The sequence below is a fragment of the Tamandua tetradactyla genome, chromosome 18, assembly GCF_023851605.1.
Source record: "Tamandua tetradactyla isolate mTamTet1 chromosome 18, mTamTet1.pri, whole genome shotgun sequence".
Classification (NCBI taxonomy): Eukaryota; Metazoa; Chordata; class Mammalia; order Pilosa; family Myrmecophagidae; genus Tamandua; species Tamandua tetradactyla.
In genome coordinates, this window is record NC_135344.1 from 37,414,361 (window position 1) to 37,434,362 (window position 20,002).

Here is a 20,002-nt window from a genome sequence, read left to right on the forward strand (position 1 = left end):
ATGGGAAGTTTTTGATAATTTTGATAATTTCCTTAACAGTACTACTCAGATTTTATTTCTTCTTGAGTCAGTTTCAGTAAGTTATATTTTTTACAGGAATTTTTTTCCATTTCATCTGGCTGGTTGAATTTATTGGTATAGAGTTGTTTATAGTATTTATTCCTTTTTTAACCTTTTGATGTCTCTAGAATCTCTCGTGTTAGCTCCAGTAGTATGTCCGGTACCATTGTTTTAGGTAGCTGGGATAGATGCTTTCCTGGATAAATTTTATTGCTGTCTCTATCTTGCGAGTACCCTATGCTGCTCTTTTTGTCAGCAGGATAAAGTAAGACTTTTCTGTTTTTAAGAATGGCCAGAACCATTTTATTCAGAATATTCTAAATAGGATTTATTAACAAATCCTCATGAAAATCTTAACTAAGTGCACAAAAAAAAAAGGGAAAGGAAAGGTTTGTTTAAGATTCCTTCTTTCTACTGCTTCTTTCAAATTTTGTTTTGACTATAATTTAGTATGTTGTAGACCTGCGTTGCCCAGCTGTTAAGCACATGTGACTACAGAGCCCTTGAAATCTGGCTTGACAAATTAACTTGTGTAGTAAGTGTAAAATACACACTATTATTTTATTTTTTAATTTTTATTGAGAAATATCGACACACAGTCCAACCGTATTATACAATCAGTGGCTCACAATATCATCACATAGTTGTGTATTCTTCACGATGATCATTTTTAGAACTTTGCATCACTACAGGAAAAGAGATAAAAAGAAAAAAAAAAGAACTTATACATCATATCCTTTTCCTCTCATTGACCCACAGTGTTTCAATCTACTTAATTTTTATACTTTATCTCCCCCTATTATTTACTGATTTATTTTACTCATCTGGCCATACCCTGTAGTTATTGTCTTCCTCAGCAGTCAAGGCTGCTAGAAAACAGTTCAACAGTTTCAGGTACTTCCCTCTAGCCACTCCAATACACTATAAACTAAAAAGGGATATCTATATAATGCATAAGAATAATCTCCAGATAACCTCTGTTATCAAACTCTGTTTGACATCTCTCAGCCACTGAGACTGTATTTTGTCTCATTTCTCTCTTCCCCCTTTTGGTCAAGAAGGCTGTCTCATTCCGATGATGCCGGGTCCCAGCTCATCCCTGGAAGTCAGATCCCACGTTGCCAGGGAGATTTGTACCCCCTGAGAGTCATGTCCCATGTTGAGGGGGTAGGGCAGTGAGTTCACCTGCCAAATTGGCTTAGAGAGACACTATACACATTTCCACTAATAATAAATGAATATCCATGTAGCTAGACATTTGCTCACATCATGGAATTTTTACCCCTTTAAGGACTGAATTAGAATGGTGAAATTGCTAGGTTATTATTGCTTTATTTATTTTATTTTCTTGGGCACCTGGTCTGGGAATTGAACCTGGTCTCCTGCAAGGAAGACAAGCATTCTATCACTGTACATTGCTTTATTTTTGATTCCTGATAAAACATAAACCTGGCCAAGGCTCTTTCTCTGTCAATTCATAATCTATCTCAAGCAAGCAAAAACAGAATGGAGGCTTCATATTTGCTCTATGCAGATTTCAGTGGTCTATAAGAATTGCCCTATAAGGTCTTTCTTGCATCTTCCTTTCCTTTTTTTCTTCTTTTTCTTTAAAATATTTTTATTGAGAAATATTCACACACATGCAGTCTAACTGAATTATACAATCAGTGGCTCACAATATCAGCACATAGTTGTGTATTCTTCACCATGATCATTTGTAGAGCATTTTGTATCACTCCAGAAAAGGAAAGAAAAAGAAAAAAACTCTCATATAGCCTATATCCGATATCCCTCCCTTTCATTGACCCACAATATTTCACTCTACCTAATTTTTGCCCTTTATCTCCCCCTATTATTTATTTTTATCTTTGTTTTTACTCATCTGTCCATACCCTGGATAAAAGGAACATCATACACAGGATTTTCACAATCACGCGGTCACATTGTAAAAGCTATATAGTTATACAGGCTTCTTCAAGAATCAAGGCTACTGGAACACAGTTCAACAGTTTTGAGTACTTCCCTTTAGCCACCCCAATACACTATAACCTGAAAAAGGGATATCTATATGATGCCTAATAATCTCTAGGATAACCTCTTGACTCTGAAACCTCTCAGCTGCTGAGACTTTATTTTGTTTTATTTCTCTCTTCCCCTTTTTGGTCAAGAAGGCTTTCTTATTCCCTTGATACCGGGTCCTGGCCATCTCTGGGAGTCAGGTCCCATGTTGCCAGAGAGATTACATCCTTGGGAATCATGTCCCACGTAGAGGGGGAGGGCAGTGAGTTCACCTCCCAAGTTGGCTTAAAGAGGCCACATCTGAGCACAAAAGAGGTTCTCTGAGAATAATTCTTAGGTATAATTATCAGTAGGCTTAATTTCTCCTCTTCAGGAATAAGCTTCATTTTCTAAGATGAGGGCTCAGTCTATCGTATTTGTTGTCCCCACTGCTTGCCGAGAATATTAGGAATTTCCCAGATTGGGAAGCTGACAATTTCCTCCTTTCTTCCCCTTCTCCCAAGAGGACTTTGCAAATATTTTTTAATTTTCTGCCCAGATTACTCTGGGTTATATCAGGGCATCACACTAACCTGTATAAACCAATGAGATCTCATGCTCTAGTCGAGATTCCATGTAATTATGGTGTTTAAGTAAACTGACCGTGTTAAATTAAATAATATACTACCCAAAGTATAAATTTTGCACCAAATAAACATCTCTCTTTTTGGTCTTGCACAGAGGTTGAAGTTTGAAAATATGGGCCATATCATCCTTACCCAGCATTCTGATTTACCTTAGTCCTATCCTGATCAGCGTCATTGATATCTCTAGATGAAGTCTGACCACTTTTTCAGCTTTTTTTTTTTTTTAACAGTTTCTGCATGGGGTAATGCTGACTTTCATAGCTTCAGAGCTCTAACTCAGAACCTCAGGTGTCACATAAATACCTGTAGTTGAGGGAATGACCAGGTTATATACAAACAGCTCAGTATCTCAGAATTTACAAATATCAGTTACAACTCCTAAATATATGTGACTGCTATAAGAGCTTACAGTCTAGGAACCTTTAGGCCCCAACCTCATAACCCATGCTCTCGATTTCAGTTCTTTGAGTTTGTATATTATAGTTAATACATAAGTGAAGCATAATAATATTTGTCTTTTTCTTTCTAACATTTCATTCAACATACTGTCCTTAAGGTTCATTCACCTTAGTTACATGCCTCACCACTTCATTCCTTCTTGCAGCCACTCAGTAGTCCATTGTATGTATACACCATGGTTCCCCCTTCCATTCCTTAGTCATTGTACCCTTAGTTCGCCTCCATCCATTGCTAATCAAAACACTGCCACCATAAACACCAGTGTGCAGAAGTCTATTTTGTGTTCCCACACTCAGTTCCTCCAGGTATATACCTAGCACGGGGTTACAAGATCATATGGCAACCCCACCTGTAGCTGCCTGTGGGACCACCACACTGCTCTCTGGAGGGGCTGCACCTGTCAGCCTCCCTACCAACAATAAATAGGTACATCTCTTTCTCTGCAGTTTCTCCAGCACTTGTTTTTCTCTGTTCTTTTTTTTTTTTTTTTTTAAAGGAAAGACAGAGAGAAGGAAGGAAGGATAGAAGGAAGGAAGGAAGGAAGAAAGGGAAACATCTTTAAACATTTTCTTGTTTTATTGTATTTTGTTTTTTTGTTTTTGTTACATGGGTTGGGGCCGGGAATCGAACCGAGGTCCTCCGGCATAGCAGGCAAGCACCTTGCCCGCTAAGCCACCGCGGCCCGCCCTCTCTGTTCTTTTTTAAACAATTTTGTTTGCAAATTGTACACTGCAGTCTAAGTAAACAGACATACTGTTGCCACTGTAATCTACATGGAGACATCCTCCGTGCCCCCTGCTTGTTGACATTTAGTTTTGGCATAATGCCTTTGTTACATTCAGTGGATACATATTACAGAGTTACTGTTGTCTATAGACCCTAGCTTGCGCCAATTGTTACTTTTTCTTATATCTCATACCTAATGCAAAAATGAAATCATAATGGATCAAAGACCTAAACATTAAAGATTACTGGCTCATATAGCAATTCTGTATTTTAACTTCCTGAAAACCACCAAACTGGCTTCCAGAGCAGTTGTGCCATTTTACATTCCCACCAACAGTAGATAAATGAGCCTCTTTCTCCACATCCTCTCCAGCACTTGTCATTTTTGTTTTTTTTTTTTTTTTATAATGGCCATTCTAGTGGGAATGAGATGATAGCTCATTGTGGTTTTGATTTGCATTTCCCTAATAGCCAGTGAAGTTGAGCATCTTTTTATGGGTCTTTTACCCGTTCTTTTGGTAGTTTTTCTCTTTCAGAAATTTTTAATGTGTCATATCACTGCCTTCTCGCCGCCATGGTTTCTACTGAGAAATCCACATATAGTCTTATCTAGCTTTCCTTGTATGTGATGGATTGCTTTTTTCTTGCTGCTTTAAAATTCTGTCTTTGAGGAGCCGTTTTTCATTTTGCTGGCTTCCTAGGCGGGAGCCATTTTTAGGCTCCTACCTGCTTTCTCTCTTTCACTCTCCCACCTACCTTTTTCCTGCTCCTTCACCCTAGTAACCTTTTTTCAAAGTTAAGCTTTGAAAAAAAAATTCTCTTTTTGTTTTTAACATTTGACAATCTGATTAGTAAGTGTCTTGGTATATGTCTGTTTGGATCTATTCTTTTGGGGATACACTGCACTTCATGGATCTGTAATTTTGTGTGTTTCTTAAGAGAGGAAATTTTCAGTGTTATTTCCATTATTCTTTCTGTCCCTTTTCTCTTCTCCTCTCCTTCTGGGACACCCGCAACATGTATATTCATGTGCTTCATGTTGTCATGTAATTCCCTGAGACCTGCTCATATTTTTCCTTTATTTTCTTTTGTGTTTTGGATTTCAGATGTTCACTCATCTGGTTCGGTAATCCTTTCTTCTGCCTCTCCAAATCTATTGTAGGTTTCCATTGTTTTTTTAATCTCTTCTATTGTGCCTTTCATTCCCCTAAGTTCTGTTACTTGTTTTTCGACTTTCGAGTTCTTTTGTGTTCACCCAATGTCTTCTTTATATCCTCCCTTAACTCATTGACTTGATTTTTTAAATGAGATTTTGGGTGCTTGTTCAAACATCTTGAATTAGTTGTTTCAACTCCTGTTTTTCATTTTGAAGTGTTGGTCTGTTCCTTTGACTGGGCCGTATCTTCCTAGTATGGCTTGTTATTTTTTGCTGGCATCTAGGCATTTGAGTCTTTAATTAGTTTATTCTGGAGGTTGTTTTCATTCTTTTACCTAGGGTTTTCTTGCTGGATGGCTTTTTTCTCTATCTGTTCTTTGACATTCATTTCAACTTATTCTAGACCTCTAGCATAAGTTCTGTTTAACTAATCAGAATTTTTCAGTTCTGTTTTTCTATTTCTTGCCCTGCAACATGAGACCTTTTTTGTTTTGTTTTTTGAGGAGGGTCTCCTCAGATATAGACCGCAGTCATCTTTTCCCAGACCAGCCAGGTCCATGTCTCAGGAGGAGAGAGTAGTGAGCATCAGTTTTTCCTGAGGGTGAGACCCAGTAGGGTGTCATACTTTGCAGAAAAGCCTCTAGACTCTGTGCTTTTTCTATCCTGCCCAGCATGTGGCACTTGTTTGCCCACAGCTTCCTACCAATTTAAAGTAATGAGGTGCCTTTAATTTCAGCAGTCTCACTGCCTGGGGTGTGAATGAGACAGAGGTGAGGTAGTAGGTGGGCTTTGATTGCTTCTGTTTTCTAGCTCCTGGGGCTTGAATTCCTTGATGGAGGGATTTCTTTTGAGCTGGGCCCTGCCCCCCCTTTTCTTGGAGAAGATACTTAAGGAATTAACCCCTTTCACCTGACTACTTTGCCTCTCAGATTTATCTTAGTTTCACCCTTGCCAAAGGCAGTGCTGGGGCCTGAAAATGCTTATAGTTCTATCTAATGTGCTGCTAAGGATTAAAAAAAACCAAAACGCCTTTTTAGAGCTAGATCCCTGTTCCTCAGGCTTGCCAGTGAAGAGCTTGAGATGTTACTTGGCTCTATGTGTCTCCAGGCTGTATGTGCCCCCTTTTCTTGGGGTTCACCCCTTTTCCAGTATTTTGTGCTGTCTAACTCAAAAAACCTCTTTTTTTTTCCCTTCAGACCTGCCTCTTCTTGACTGGGTCAAAAACTCCTAGCTCCTTTAGTGCTTTTTCCAGGTTTATCTGTGCCGGAGGCCTGTTTTCAGTAGTCAGAATGTGTTAATTACTTCCACAGTTGGAGCTTGGTTGAGCTAAGTTCTTGCTATTAGTAAAATCTGTTTCCTTCTCCCTGGGGGAACCACCTGCTGTGACCATAGGAAGGAGGCACCAGCCTCCATGGCTGGGGAGATTTAAAGTTCTAAGTGGCATCTCAGCTGTTCCACCTGTCCAGACTGGTGTATGCTGTGTGTCCGGTCACTGATGTTCTCTCAGCAGTTGCTCTGTACTGTTCCTGGCTATTTACTAGCTGCACTGCAGGACAAACTAAATTCCACACCTCACTATGCTGCCATGTTGCCCCACCTCCTAATAAACTTTTATAAATAGGATTTTAGAATCTTTGTGGAGTATTTCAAAGTATATATATAAAAATAGAATAATATATTGAATTAACCAAGTGATCATCTCTTAGTTGATCTTGTTTTATTTAAATCCCCATCCATTCTTCCCTACCCCAGGTTACTTTAAAGCTAATAGAAATATCTTTTTTTTTCAAATGCAGTTTTATTGAGATATATTCATACACCATACAGACAAAATAACTTTTTAAATGCCTTAGAAGAAATAATTATTGAAATTTCCAAACTGTTTTGTGAAATGAATGGTTATTCCCTGATGTATTGTAACGTTTGATTTAGATCTTAGTATAGTAGATTTCCTATATTGAAGTATACTAATTTACATATTTAAAATGTTGACCTTTTCAAATGATTACGAAATGTGCTTTTGGTGTATCATCACGTATATACTCATTTAATTTGGTTGTCCATGATTTCTATTTCACTTTCCTAAAAAATCAAGCAAAAGCTCACTCTCTTTCTGAGAAAAATTTTTGCAGGTAGGTTAATAATGTAGTACAGTAGTACTATAGGGTTGTTCCTAAGTCTTCATTTTAATTATTATTATTTTCTTTTCAAAAGGTTTCTTTATACCTGTTTAAAGAACTGCCTTTGTACCTTTGGCGCCCTTCTACCTCTGAGATTTCTGTGATTCGGGATTGGTTATTGAATTATAACCTGACAGCTGTGAAGAATAAGCTGGCCTGTGTTATTCTAGAAGGACTGAATTGGGGATTTGGTGAGCAGGTATGTGTTAAAACCACCTGGAGACTGGATTCTATGTACATCAGTTTCAAAGATGCATTTTCTGAAAACATTAACATTTCAGAGTATAATCTGCAAAGTCTACAAATTCTATTAGTTGTGTCAGAGTTTAGGATCTTCTCTTTAATTCTGTTTTGCAGAGTAAGCATCCTCTTAAATGAAGATAAATTTTTCCACTTTCAAAACTTTTCCCTTTTTCCTTAGACCATTTATATCTTGTTTTTTTTTTTCTGGCTTTTTATTGCCGCCTCTCCTAATTGCTCTTCTGCCTCTGATTCCTCTTCCTTTTATAATTTGTCTTGTATGTCATTGCCAGATTTGCCTCCTGAAATACTACTGCATTTGTTGAATCAGAGGTCTGAGCCAGATTACCCGGGATTCTAATTTCAGCTCTTCATCTCCTAGCTGTGTGACCCTGAGCAAGCTCTCTGAACTCTCTGTGCTTCAGTTGCTTATTGTAAACATTGATATTAATAGCTACCTTATAGGGTCCTTGTAAGGATTGAATGAGTTAGGGCAAGTAAAACAGTGATGGTAGTTATTGTTAATAGTTTATTATTATTAGGAGTTTGCTACCTACTATATGTGTTCCAAAGGTGTCATGTCAAGTGATTCTGATTGTTAAACCTTTCTTGCCTCCTTACAATAGTCCTCTGTAACTGTCTGCCACCTTTTTTTCCTAAGCAAGTCATAGCCCTCACAGCAATCTTGTGACTTACATTAATGTGATCCCTGTTATGGGGTGCTCTTCTCCCATGGAGTCTCTGACCACCTGGGACTGCCCATGGATTCCTGTGGGTTTTCTCTCACTGAACTGCTGGTGGGTGATAGCTGGAGGGCTCTCTTCACCTTCACTTTCTCTCACTTGGGAACAGAATCCCATAGTCTCTCCTGTCTCAAAGATCTACGTGGAAACTCCCTTGTGAGAGCCTCCTCTCTTCCTTATAGCTAGGAAAATCATCCTTTCAGGAAAGAGTTAAGGAATGTACTTCTTCAGGTTGTAAAAAAGATTGGGTGGGACATCCCATGGCAACTTTAAGCTCATGAAGGAATATTTTATCTGTGTTGTTGTGTGTCTTATTTATTTTCACTGGTGGTAGAACACAAAAAGGGAAGGTCCTGGTTTTGGACAGTGGTCTTAATTTATAATCCAAAGTTTTTTGTAGATTTTTGGATGTGGGTGAGGAATTAAACTCAAAAATGCCTTTTTTGGTGGGGATAAGGAACCCTGTAGGTTCAAGTCTATCTAGGTGCTGTGTAAGGTTCTTTAAAGGTTTCAGTTTTTTCCTGTTCTATTTTAACTCATTGTTAGGGAATATGAGTTTTGAAAAAATTAACTTCTGTGCCCAAGATACTCTTTTACTATTCTGCCTAATCTTTTAGTTCAAAGTTACAAAAAAAAAAAAACAAAAAACACGTCAAAATGGTATGTGTTTGTGATTATTTTTTCTCTACAAGGGTACCCTTCATCTGGATCAAGCAGTCCATGCTGAAGTGGCTTTGATGGTTCTTGAAGCTTACCAGAAGTACCTTGCACAGAAGCCATATGCTGGGTTTCTTTCCGAAAGTATGAAGCAGGTATTTCCTTTTCTTTACTATTGAGAACATAAATCTTTATTTACGTATGGCCAGGTGGATGACATTATAGTATTGACCATTAAATTTCCTAAGAACATTTCTGACAATTTAAGACCTTTAAGTTCTCTGGTTGGATAAAGATTTTTCTTTAGCCTTTATATGACCATTTTAATATTGTAAAATTTGAGCTGAGCTACAGTGGTGTGCTGGAGCTGACTTAGACTGGCTCAGGAGAACTGAGAGTTAAATTTCAGGAACTTTGCAAGTTGTTTGTTTAACTTTTTGGTAGCTTGAAATTGCCATGTTTTTTTCTACACCACCCAAACTGATGTATACCTACCCTAATTGGTTGTAAAAGTACTTAGGAGCACACCATTCATTGAGTAGCCACTTTTATATCATTTCTCTTTTGCCAGAGTTGGCTCAGATCATACTCACAAAGTGACCAGCAAGGAAGCATAAGTGGTTAATTTTAGGTGAGAAATTGGTAATTGCTAATTAATGCAATTAATTAGCATTCAATTTATTAGCATAAATTGAAGGCCAGTAAGTAGTATGTTCTTCTCTTTTGAGGGTAGTGGTAGTGTTCATAAAAGGAGATAGGTAGGTAAAGCTTACTGATTTAATTTGAATATGACTCATGCAGTTTAAAATAAATGTTTTTTTTAGGTTTCATACTTGGCCAGTATTGTTCGATATGGAGAGACACCTGAGACCTCGTTTAACCAGTGGGCCTGGAACTTGATCTTGAGGTTGAAACTACATAAAAATGATTATGGAATACTGCAGAATTGTCCAACTGTTCCACTCTTAAGCACTGTTCCTGACATGACAGAGTCACCTACATTTCATCCTCTCTTGAAGGCTGTTAAAGCAGGCATTCCCTTTGGCTGTTATCTCGCCTTATCTATGACAGCTGTGGGTCACAGGTACAGTGTTTAGGTTGAACTTCTTGGGTTACTGAACCTTGTAGTCAGTGGTTCTAGGATTTCACCTTTTATATCTCATAGGTCTCAGGTCTCCATGAAACATATCTAGGGATAGATAGACTCACATAGTAAAAATAAGAAGAGGAAATGTTTCCCAGGTTCACATTAGACAGATCTATACCAGAAAATCACCTTATTACGTTATGATAAGAATTAAACCTGTCATCCAGAGAGGAATGTTCATGTCAGCAGTAGACAAACACTCTTTTCCTCAGAATAATGATCAAATAAAAATAATTGGACACCTGCTGAATTTTTTTCAGGTGATAGCAACCCAACTCATGCTCCTTATAAAGATCTGTTCCTTTCCAGGGGAATAAAATGCCTAATCAGGTCATGTACCTCTCTGGTAGTTTTATGAACTAATTGTTTCATGATTTCCATAATTTCTTTTATCTTTGTATGACCTGTAGCTTCCTTATTCACTGATACTTCTTCAGATTATCTCTAAATATATATATGTGTTTAATGCTGATTACTGAATCCTGAATGGGATCAGGGTAAGAATAAGTGTTTTGCTGAAGCATCTCAATCCGACATCTTGATCCTGAGCTCAATTTTTTTCTAACTTTTAAAATATATATTTGGTATTTGTAGGTTTTTAAAAAAATTATTCAGGCCATTTTTTTTCCTTAAAGAAAAAAAAAGCAAACAGCAGCAATGCTGTACAAGTATAACAAATATTAGAAATCTGCATCATTCCAGAATTGTTATAAGAAAATTACAGTTTGGAGTCCACATCAATACTTCTTATTCATATGTGCCCCCAAGGGAGAAAAGCTATAGTATGTTAAACACACAACTGCTGCACAGTAGTCTGAAAACTCAGAACTTGGACTTTTGAGGCTAATCAATATCAGTCACCAAGATTTGTTGAGCTAAACAATGCAGTCAAGCATTTCAAAAGAAAAACTGGTTGTTTCATCCTGAATGAAAACATTAATCATTTGCATAGGAGACCCCCCGCCCCCACCTTCTCCCTTCAGACCCTCTGACTTTACAAAGCACGAATCCAGTGGAGTCAATTATGCCAAATTCTGCCTGGAGGTTATTATACAGTGGGCACAGTGAACAGACCACAATGCCTTTCTCTACTGTTGTCACTTGTCACTAGATTGATAATCTTTGGAGAAAATACCAGTGGCCTAAATTTTCCCAAACCAGTTAGCCAACAATCTTGACAGCTGGCTGCTTGAACCTTTCATTGACAACTGGCTGCTTTTCTGTATTCATTTGTCAAATAATGTGCAGAGGAGATAAAACCACCCCTGAATGATTCCACTGGACTCTTCAAATTTTAGTTCATTATTCCTGGAAAGTTTGAGGTCAGAAACCCAGAGACACCTTCCTCTTGCCTCTGACCGGCTCTACCCAGTGCTCCTTTATATTTACACATTCACCTTCTCTTCACAGTCACTGTGCTATAAATACCCTCACCACCCAGCTGTCCCAGTCCCTAGGCCTCTTCCAGATGTCAACAAACATAGTGATCCTGGGCTTCACTTTTGAATCTTCTCTTTGTTAAAATAACCTTGTGGTAATATCCAGACAAGGACAGCCTCATGGTTTTTGGAAGACGCACCATTTGAGAAACAAAATGGGGTAGTGACAAGCACTTTGGACTGGAAATTTGCAAACTTGAGTTCTCATTTTGATCCTATACTGGAAATTTATGTGAATTTGCACATGGTACTTGACTTTCTAGATCTCTTTTTTTTTCGTCTATAAAATGAAAATATAGAAAAATTTTAAAGTTTCTTTCTGCTTTCAGAGTTCCAGTTCTAATATTTATGTGTTAAAGGGGGATACACAAAAATGTGCTGGAGTCCTGAGACAGTACGGGTGATGCATAGGCTGTTAGCTTTTTAGAAGGATGTTATTTTATGAACCACCTACCTGTGCACTCATTACCTTTTTCTTTTTCCATAGCATTGAGAAGTTCTGTGCTGAAGGCATTCCACTGTTGGGAATACTGGTCCAGTCGAGGCATTTGAGAACAGTGGTCCATGTCTTGGATAAGATTTTGCCTTTGTTCTACCCTTGTCAGTATTACCTTCTGAAGAATGAGCAGTAAGTATGCTCTGTCTGCAGCAGGGATAATTCTTTGGAGAACAGTCCAGCAAGTAAAAATGGCTGTGGCTTCTGGTTTCTCAAGTAAAACATAGGGACAAATTTGATAGTGTATTTTTTATGAGGTAGAGAACTTCCTGTACCCAAATTTAGACTGCAGATTGATTAACAGTAATTCTAAAAGTGATTCTAGTTTTATTATCATGAAAGATATTTTCCTTTATCAATTAATTTTTATTGCTTATATTGTTATTAGTATTTGGTAGCACATTTATTTCCATTAAACTCCACGTATAGTGCTCCTGACATTGAGCAGCAAATGGCTTTCCCATTGTAATAACAGAACACATTGATTTTTAAAAGCCTACAGTACACATAGTACAGTATTAAACAGACAGGTAAAATTCATAGCTAAGGTATTCATCCATGAGACATTTATAATGATCTTGTAAAAATAACACATTTGGAGTAAATTACAAAGTTATGAAGCAAAATATTGGGACGGTCACGCTGTGGAGTATAGACTGCATTTGCATTATATGGTAAAATTATACAGAGTGTATGGCAAAAGAAATAGCTGTTTGGGAAAAGAGGGAATTAGGGATGGAGTATTAAACAAGATTCTTAATTACGTGTGGTGAAAACTCTGTGTAGACCAGTTTCACCAAGAAGTGAATGTATTGACTGAAGTGATTAGAAAAGAGAATAAAAGCTTTGTGAAGAACTGGATTCAGACGCTGTTGATAATGTTAGGTCAGTCTAGAGGAAAGGTTCTCATCTAGGGGAGATTTTGCTACCTGGCAGATATTTGGCAATGTCTAGAGACACTTTGGGTTGTTACAACTGGAAGTGGTAGTGCTCTATTGGGATTCATTGGGTAAAGACCAGGGATGCTGCCAAACATCCTACAATGCATAGAACAGCCCCCCACAACAAAGAATTACTTGGCCTAAAATGTCAGTATTGCTGAAGTTGAGAAACCCTGGACTTGTCTCTTTTTCTCTATATATCTTCCTTTGCAAGTTCTTTGGCCGTGCCCCACTCTCTGTTTGGCTTTCTCCTGCAGGTATATTTCTTCCAGGAGAACGAGGGTACATGGCTACAGAGAGAACTGAGTACCATCCTAGTTCTCCATGGGAAAGGCAGAATATCTTTCTTGTTGTTCTTATATAACCATCTCTGATTAGTCTGCCCCAGATCATATGCTTTCCCTGATCCTATGGGATTGGCCAATCCTGGGATTGGTGGAGTCTGTCTTGAGAGCCCCTCCCACCCAGCACTCTAGAGCATGTGGGAGGAGCAGTTCTGCTAAGGAAAGGGTGTGCATTAGATGAAAGAGAGGATGGAGGGTGAACTGAGGCAACAGAAAGCCTAAGGATGACTATGAAAGAGGTGGATCTTGAATTGAGCTATGGAGGGGCTAGTGGGGAGGATAGGTCAGGACTGGGTGTTTTCAGAATTGATAGGGGGTTGAGAGAAGAGTTTAGAAGGAGCCAGCCTGTGGAAGAGCATGAATTGGAGGCCCAGAGGTGGGAAGGGAACACTTGGTCCAGGGAGCAGTGGGGAGAGAATTAGCTGAGCCTTCATGAGGAGTGGTGAAAGGGAAGGTGTTTTAGTTTCTTTCTTGGTAAAGCAAATGCCATGCAATGGATTGACTTAAACAACAAGAAGTTATTAGCTTACGGTTTCAAACTAGAAGAAATCCAAATCAAGGTGTCATTATAGTGATACCAGTCTAAAGACTGGCATTCTGGGACTGGCTGCTGGCTGTCCTTGGTCCTTGACTTTTTTGGCACATGGCAAGTGTGCAAGTGGCAGCCTCTTTTCCAGGTTCTGTTGACTTTTCTTATCCTGCCCAGTATGTAATGCTTGTCTGCCTGCAGTCCCACCAGCATAAGATGATGCGGTACCTTTAACTTTGGCTGGGGGTGTGGTGGAGACAGAGGAGAGGTTGTAGGCTGGTTTTAATGGCTTCAAATTGCCAAGCCCTGGTGTCTGAATTCCTTGAGAGAGGGATTCCACCTGAGTCGGGCTTTACCCCTCCCCTGGGGAAGGCACAGGCTCCAGACAAGCCCTCAGATGAGCTTGTTTCTGCCTATGCCTGGGGCAGTTGCAGCCTGAGGAGCCCTGCTGCTGTATCCAAAGGCAGTCAAGCCTTTGCAGAAACACAGCCACAAAAACCTCGGTTACCTTCTCTTTTTTTCCCTTTTTCCGTCAGCCCTGCCCCCTTGGCACCAGGGCAAAAATGAGCGACCTCCGGTTTGACCAGGTTGACCTGAGCTGGGGGCCTATTTTTAGTAGTCAGTTGGGCTCAGCCCCTGCTGCTGGTAAAGCTTTCCTTTCCCCTCTGGGAAGCAGCCTGTGGGGGCGGGTGCTGGCCACCGCGGCTTGCGAACTCATGGTTCTGGGGGGGCTCACAGCCGGTCCACCTGGTCCAGATTGGGGTACACACTGTGTCCGGGACCTGACGTGACCCCAGCAGCTGTTTCTGTACTGTGTCTGGTTATTTAGTAGTTGTTCAGGAGGACGAACTAAAATGCGCACATTGTTAAACCGCCATCTTGGCCCTGGTTCTGTTGACTTTTAACTCTGCTTCCTTGACTTTCTCTCTTTTTGAATTTTGTTCTATTTGTAAAGAACCCCAGTAATAGGGTTAAGACCCCTCCTGCTTAAGGCAGGACACACCTCATCAAACGGTCCTACTTACAATGGGTTTACACCACAGGAATGCATTAAGTTTAAGAACATATTTTTCTGAGGTACATAGCTTCGAACCACCACAGGAGGAGAAGCCAGATGTGGAGAAGCCCTGCATGGTAGGGGCAGGTAATGTATCCAAGGGGACCATTACAGGGGTTGTATTTTTCAAGCATGTTTCTCAGACTTGCCTGGCCATGCGAATCACCTGTGGAACTTATTAAACTATGGATTCCTACATCTCTTCCTTGAAGAGTCTAGCTTAGTAGGAAAGAGGTAGTACTTTTTTTTTCTTTTTTTTAATTAGCACTGTAAGTGCCTGGCAAATTTGGGAACACTTATCCTTCTGGGTAGCTCATGGGCTTTCAGGGCAGTCAGGTATGAGTTTGTATCACATACTAGTCTGTAAACACAAATAAGTTCCTTAACTTTTCAGAGGCTTTATTTCTTCATTTGTGTAATGGAATAATACCACCTCTCCTATAGGGCAGGTGTAAGGATTAAATAATGTATAGAAAGTACAGAGCCTGGCACAGATTTAATAAATTGTTACATTTTTGTGATTTTTTTTTAAAGGTGAAATTTTTTTTCTATATATTTGCTAAATTCTATATAATGGAGATCCTTTCTAGGCCTATTTCTGATGTCTCCTCTTCTGTATATCTCCCCTCTTGCCTCTTCATGTCTGCCCTAGCGCTGTCCTCTGAACTCTGTAGTGGTACCTATCCTGTCATAACTTTTCCCAAGTGATATGGACTTATATCTGTATCTTCTGTGAAATAGGAAGCACCTTTGTTCACCAGGAACCACTTTTTATTGACTTCTGTCATGTGCCGTCATCGTGTGTACAGTGGGGAAGAAAGTAGGCCTGGGCTTTGCCCTCACCAAACTCACACCAGTGAGGGAGATGGACACTGGAAGTTATCACATCCTCAGGAATGCAAAAGTCTGGGAAGGAAATTAGCAGGGTGCTATGACAGAAATTAGATGTATTTCAGGTGGGGTAGGAGTTTTGGTCAGGAAGTTCTCTTTGAGGAGGATATTCTTTGTGAGAGTTAAGTATAGGTTTGTTAAATGTAGTGTGTTTCAGGCAGAAAGCCCAGCAGAAGCAAAGATCTTGAGAGTGGAGGGAGTGCCAAGAAACTGAGAGTAAATCTTCGTCTGAATAGTAGTGGTATCCCCATAGCCCCTCACATACCACCTTGTATTAAGTTGTCACCTGATAAAAGTTTACTGAGTGTTTTAAATGACAAATTAAAATTGATTTTATTTCTGATAAAACAATTCTCAGTAATATGTTTTAGAAAATATCTTACATATGCATTTCTGTAATCATATTTTTAAAAATATTATGACTTCATTTAATATGAGTTATAATTACAGTTTAAATATCATATCTGTCCGCGACTTCTCGCTCAGCGTCAAGCCCCCGGCCGGCGGGTGAGACAATGAGGAGAGACAGAGAGACGCAGACAAATCCGCGCTGGTGAGAAACACAGATCCAAGACACGTAGCAGTTGTAAGCACAGACCTTTACTGGAGTTAAGCTTGCATTCTCTGTTACAGGTTCCACGCGGGCCTAAGCACCCCGCGGGGAGACAACCTCTGTGCGGCCGTCAGGTACGGCTCCCTATGGGTCGTCTCCACCCACCCCGTCCGGGTAACCTCTTATATACTGTGCCCAAACCCAATAGGTTAGTGCCACGTATACAGAGGTGATTGGAAGATAGGGTTGGTGGGCGTGTGCGTCATTTGCGGAAGCAGGATGTGAGCGCCATCTTGGCTCACTCGATGGGCGGGGGGATCTCTAGAGCAGGCTGCAGCGTGTCCACTAGGCCAAACCCGGAAAGCGGCTCTCTACATCTCCCCCTTTTTGTTTTTATAAGAGGCATGGTCCGTAGACCGTATTCTTGTACCCAGTGTCTCTATTGATGATGGTGCTCCCGTGGGCCTGAGTGGCTCACAACATAGTTTGGTGCTTTGGGGAGTCTGGACTAGGCTCGCGTCATCACACGACGGAGCCTCTGGCACCGACCAGAATGCTCACCTCATATAGAGACCGGAGAGTCCGTGAACTGGATACCACGTGACTCCTCCCTGCAGTGCTTCGCCTCGCAACTGGGTCAAGCGGGGATTATGAGAGCGACAGCCAGGGCATAGGAAACGCTGCGGAGGCCTCGGTGCAATGGCTAGAGCCAAGCCCAGTCTGGCCAGGACTGCGGCCGCAGCTCCACCGTCGAGGCGGCTAGGCGCGCAAAATTAACAGCCTCTGGTGCCTAGCTAAACACGGGTAGTGGCCAGGGAGCCTGCAACAAACCTTGCTGACAAGAGCTTTGCCCCAGGTGATTCAGACGGGCTATCTATCGAGGAGGGACGCACACCCACATTTGACTGGGAAGACATAGCTAACATGGTAGAAACACGTAGTTGCTGCTGTGTCTGGAACAAGCGTTCTAACAAACATTTAACAGTGACTAAGCCCACTAATAGTCCCACTGCCACGAGAATCCAAGTAGTCAAATTGGGCCAAGAGAACCATGAGGTGACTCGGTTCCACAGACTTTGTACAGTCTCGCCCAGTTTGGAAAGGTCGAAGGCAACGGGGGTTATTAAAACTGGTCCCCCTTCTAAACAATCGAAGGGTGACCGGCGTTTTCGTTGCCATCTCGTCAGTCGCCGCCGTCATCAGCAGAGTTGGAGGCCTGATCTGATGGTTCAGGTTGAAGGCTTGTTGGTTTTTTAGGCAACAGCTCCGTGGCCTCCTCGGGCGATGTCACGGTTCTCACCAGTCTTTCCGGAACCCACACTGGTTGACGTCCTGGCTCCTGGGGAAAAACACAAACAGAGCCTCTGGCCCAGCTGAGCACTGGGTCAGGGCCTTGCCATTGTCCTGACAGGACATCCTTCCAACGAACTAGACCTCTATGTGGAGGACTCGGAGTGGTGTGCTGAAGAGCAGGTGTCATTCCTAGTGAATTTTCATTTAAAAAATTATACGTAAACAAGGCTATAGACAGTTGAGCCTTTGGGGACAGGCCGTGACCTATTCCCCCTTTCTGTTTCTTTAGTAAGTCTTTGATGTCTAAGATGAAAATAGACCAATGCTCTGGCAGAGCTGAGAGAAGGGGCAACCCCATCTGAACAGGTCCTAAGGACTCCATGCAATTATTAATGGCTCTTAAATCATGTAACAATCTCCATCTGCCTGATTTCTTTTTTATGACGAATACGGGTGTGTTCCAAGGCGATGTGGAGGGAATGATATGGCTCTCTTTTAGCTGTATAGACACTAGAGTATGCAATGCTGAGAGTTTTTCCTGTGATAATGGCCACTGAGGCACCCACACCGGGGTACTGGTCTTCCATTTTAGTTTTATAGGTGTGGGTGGGAATCTCCCCTCAGTGGCCCCTAGGAAAAACCCAGGCCTCGTTTATCAGAATTGGAGACAGCTTGTATAGGCCTTGCGCGCCCGTGCAATGAGGCTCCTAAGCCTTTGCCGGGGACATATCCCATTCTTTTTAACAAGCGCTTAGAAGTTGGAGAGCAGCCACTGTAATTACCTGATTCGGCCACCAGAGGGAGCCCGTGGTGAGGGTTTTTGGCGAGATCACCAAAACCATTCACCGGAAGCCGCCGCGTCCCTGCAGCAGGCGCTGGCGGGGCGGAAGGCTGCGTGGGTGAGACAGGGGGCCTCCCCCAATCGATCAGCGGAGGCGCGTCTGCACCCTCGGTCTCATCACCATCTGACTCTGAGTCAGAGGTGTCTGAACTAGCGTTTGACTCCGGCGGCTTGCCCTTACAGGAGCCGTCCGCAGACGAAGCTGACTGAGTTTCTTGGAGCGCGTGCCGTGCCTGCAGCAGGGCGGAAGACGGACTGAGGCCTGAAGTAGACTCTGCCTCAGGGCAAGCACGGACGGTTTCCCAGATAGGGACCAGGATCGGGTCCATACAAAGGCCCGTCCGGCGCGCCCGTTCTATGTCATTACCAAGTTTCAGCCAAGAAGGCAGGCTGAGGCTCCCGGAGTGGGCGAACCAAGGTGCAAAAGTAACAACATCGTCTAAGAACCGCAGGAGGGAACTCTTCCTAACCGAGATACCCCACTGCTTCAAAAGGGTTTTTAAAGGGGGTAATAAAGGTGAACTTCCTGACTGCCCCATGCTTGCAGTCGGCACTGTACTTTAACCACTCGGGGAGCTCTCCCGAGTCACTGGGGCTACCTGAACGCCCACAGCCCTTAACTCTCACGTAACGGGAAGTACTCACCTTCTCGCGGTGATCAAGCGCGGGAAGTCCGCTGCGAACTCAAGAAGCACGTCCTCACCAGCTCGGGGAAAGGCAGCAGAAGGGTTCCCCGTACGGGCCACCACTTGTCCGCGACTTCTCGCTCAGCGTCAAGCCCCCGGCCGGCGGGTGAGACAATGAGGAGAGACAGAGAGACGCAGACAAATCCGCGCTGGTGAGAAACACAGATCCAAGACACGTAGCAGTTGTAAGCACAGACCTTTACTGGAGTTAAGCTTGCATTCTCTGTTACAGGTTCCACGCGGGCCTAAGCACCCCGCGGGGAGACAACCTCTGTGCGGCCGTCAGGTACGGCTCCCTATGGGTCGTCTCCACCCACCCCGTCCGGGTAACCTCTTATATACTGTGCCCAAACCCAATAGGTTAGTGCCACGTATACAGAGGTGATTGGAAGATAGGGTTGGTGGGCGTGTGCGTCATTTGCGGAAGCAGGATGTGAGCGCCATCTTGGCTCACTCGATGGGCGGGGGGAACTCTAGAGCAGGCTGCAGCGTGTCCACTAGGCCAAACCCGGAAAGCGGCTCTCTACACATATCAGTGAGTTTCAATAGGGACACTTATCCACACAAACCACTAAACCTAAATTTAGAACTGTGTTTTACTTTCAGCTCTACTATTTATACTTGTATGACCTTAGGAAAATAATTTTGTAGAGCTTAGCCCCAATTTCCGCAATTATTAAATTGAACAGTAAGAGCTATTTTGCAGGGTTCTTATAAAACATCATCAAGTAACATGTATGCGACTATATAAACTTCAAAGCAGTATTCAATTATAAGAAGAAAAAATATTGACCTCTAAGAATTGAAGTATTACAGTAAAATTTCAAATGGGGACTTCTTTCTGCATAGTTCCCTTTTGATGACTTCATGGTTAATTATTTAGAGCCATTTACTTGTTTTCATCTAAATCAGGGGTTGA

General features: G+C 41.7%; 1 protein-coding gene across 1 annotated transcript in view; it reads left to right on the top strand.

The window, feature by feature from the left end:
• Positions 1 to 20,002, top strand: part of EPG5 (ectopic P-granules 5 autophagy tethering factor) — a 152,860-nt gene that overhangs the window by 53,684 nt on the left and 79,174 nt on the right. Inside the window, exons 14-17 of the mRNA XM_077135572.1 lie at positions 7,261 to 7,425; positions 8,902 to 9,021; positions 9,691 to 9,950; positions 11,940 to 12,080. Coding sequence (XP_076991687.1) covers positions 7,261 to 7,425; positions 8,902 to 9,021; positions 9,691 to 9,950; positions 11,940 to 12,080 — 686 coding nt within the window. The remainder of the gene's footprint in view (positions 1 to 7,260; positions 7,426 to 8,901; positions 9,022 to 9,690; positions 9,951 to 11,939; positions 12,081 to 20,002) is intronic.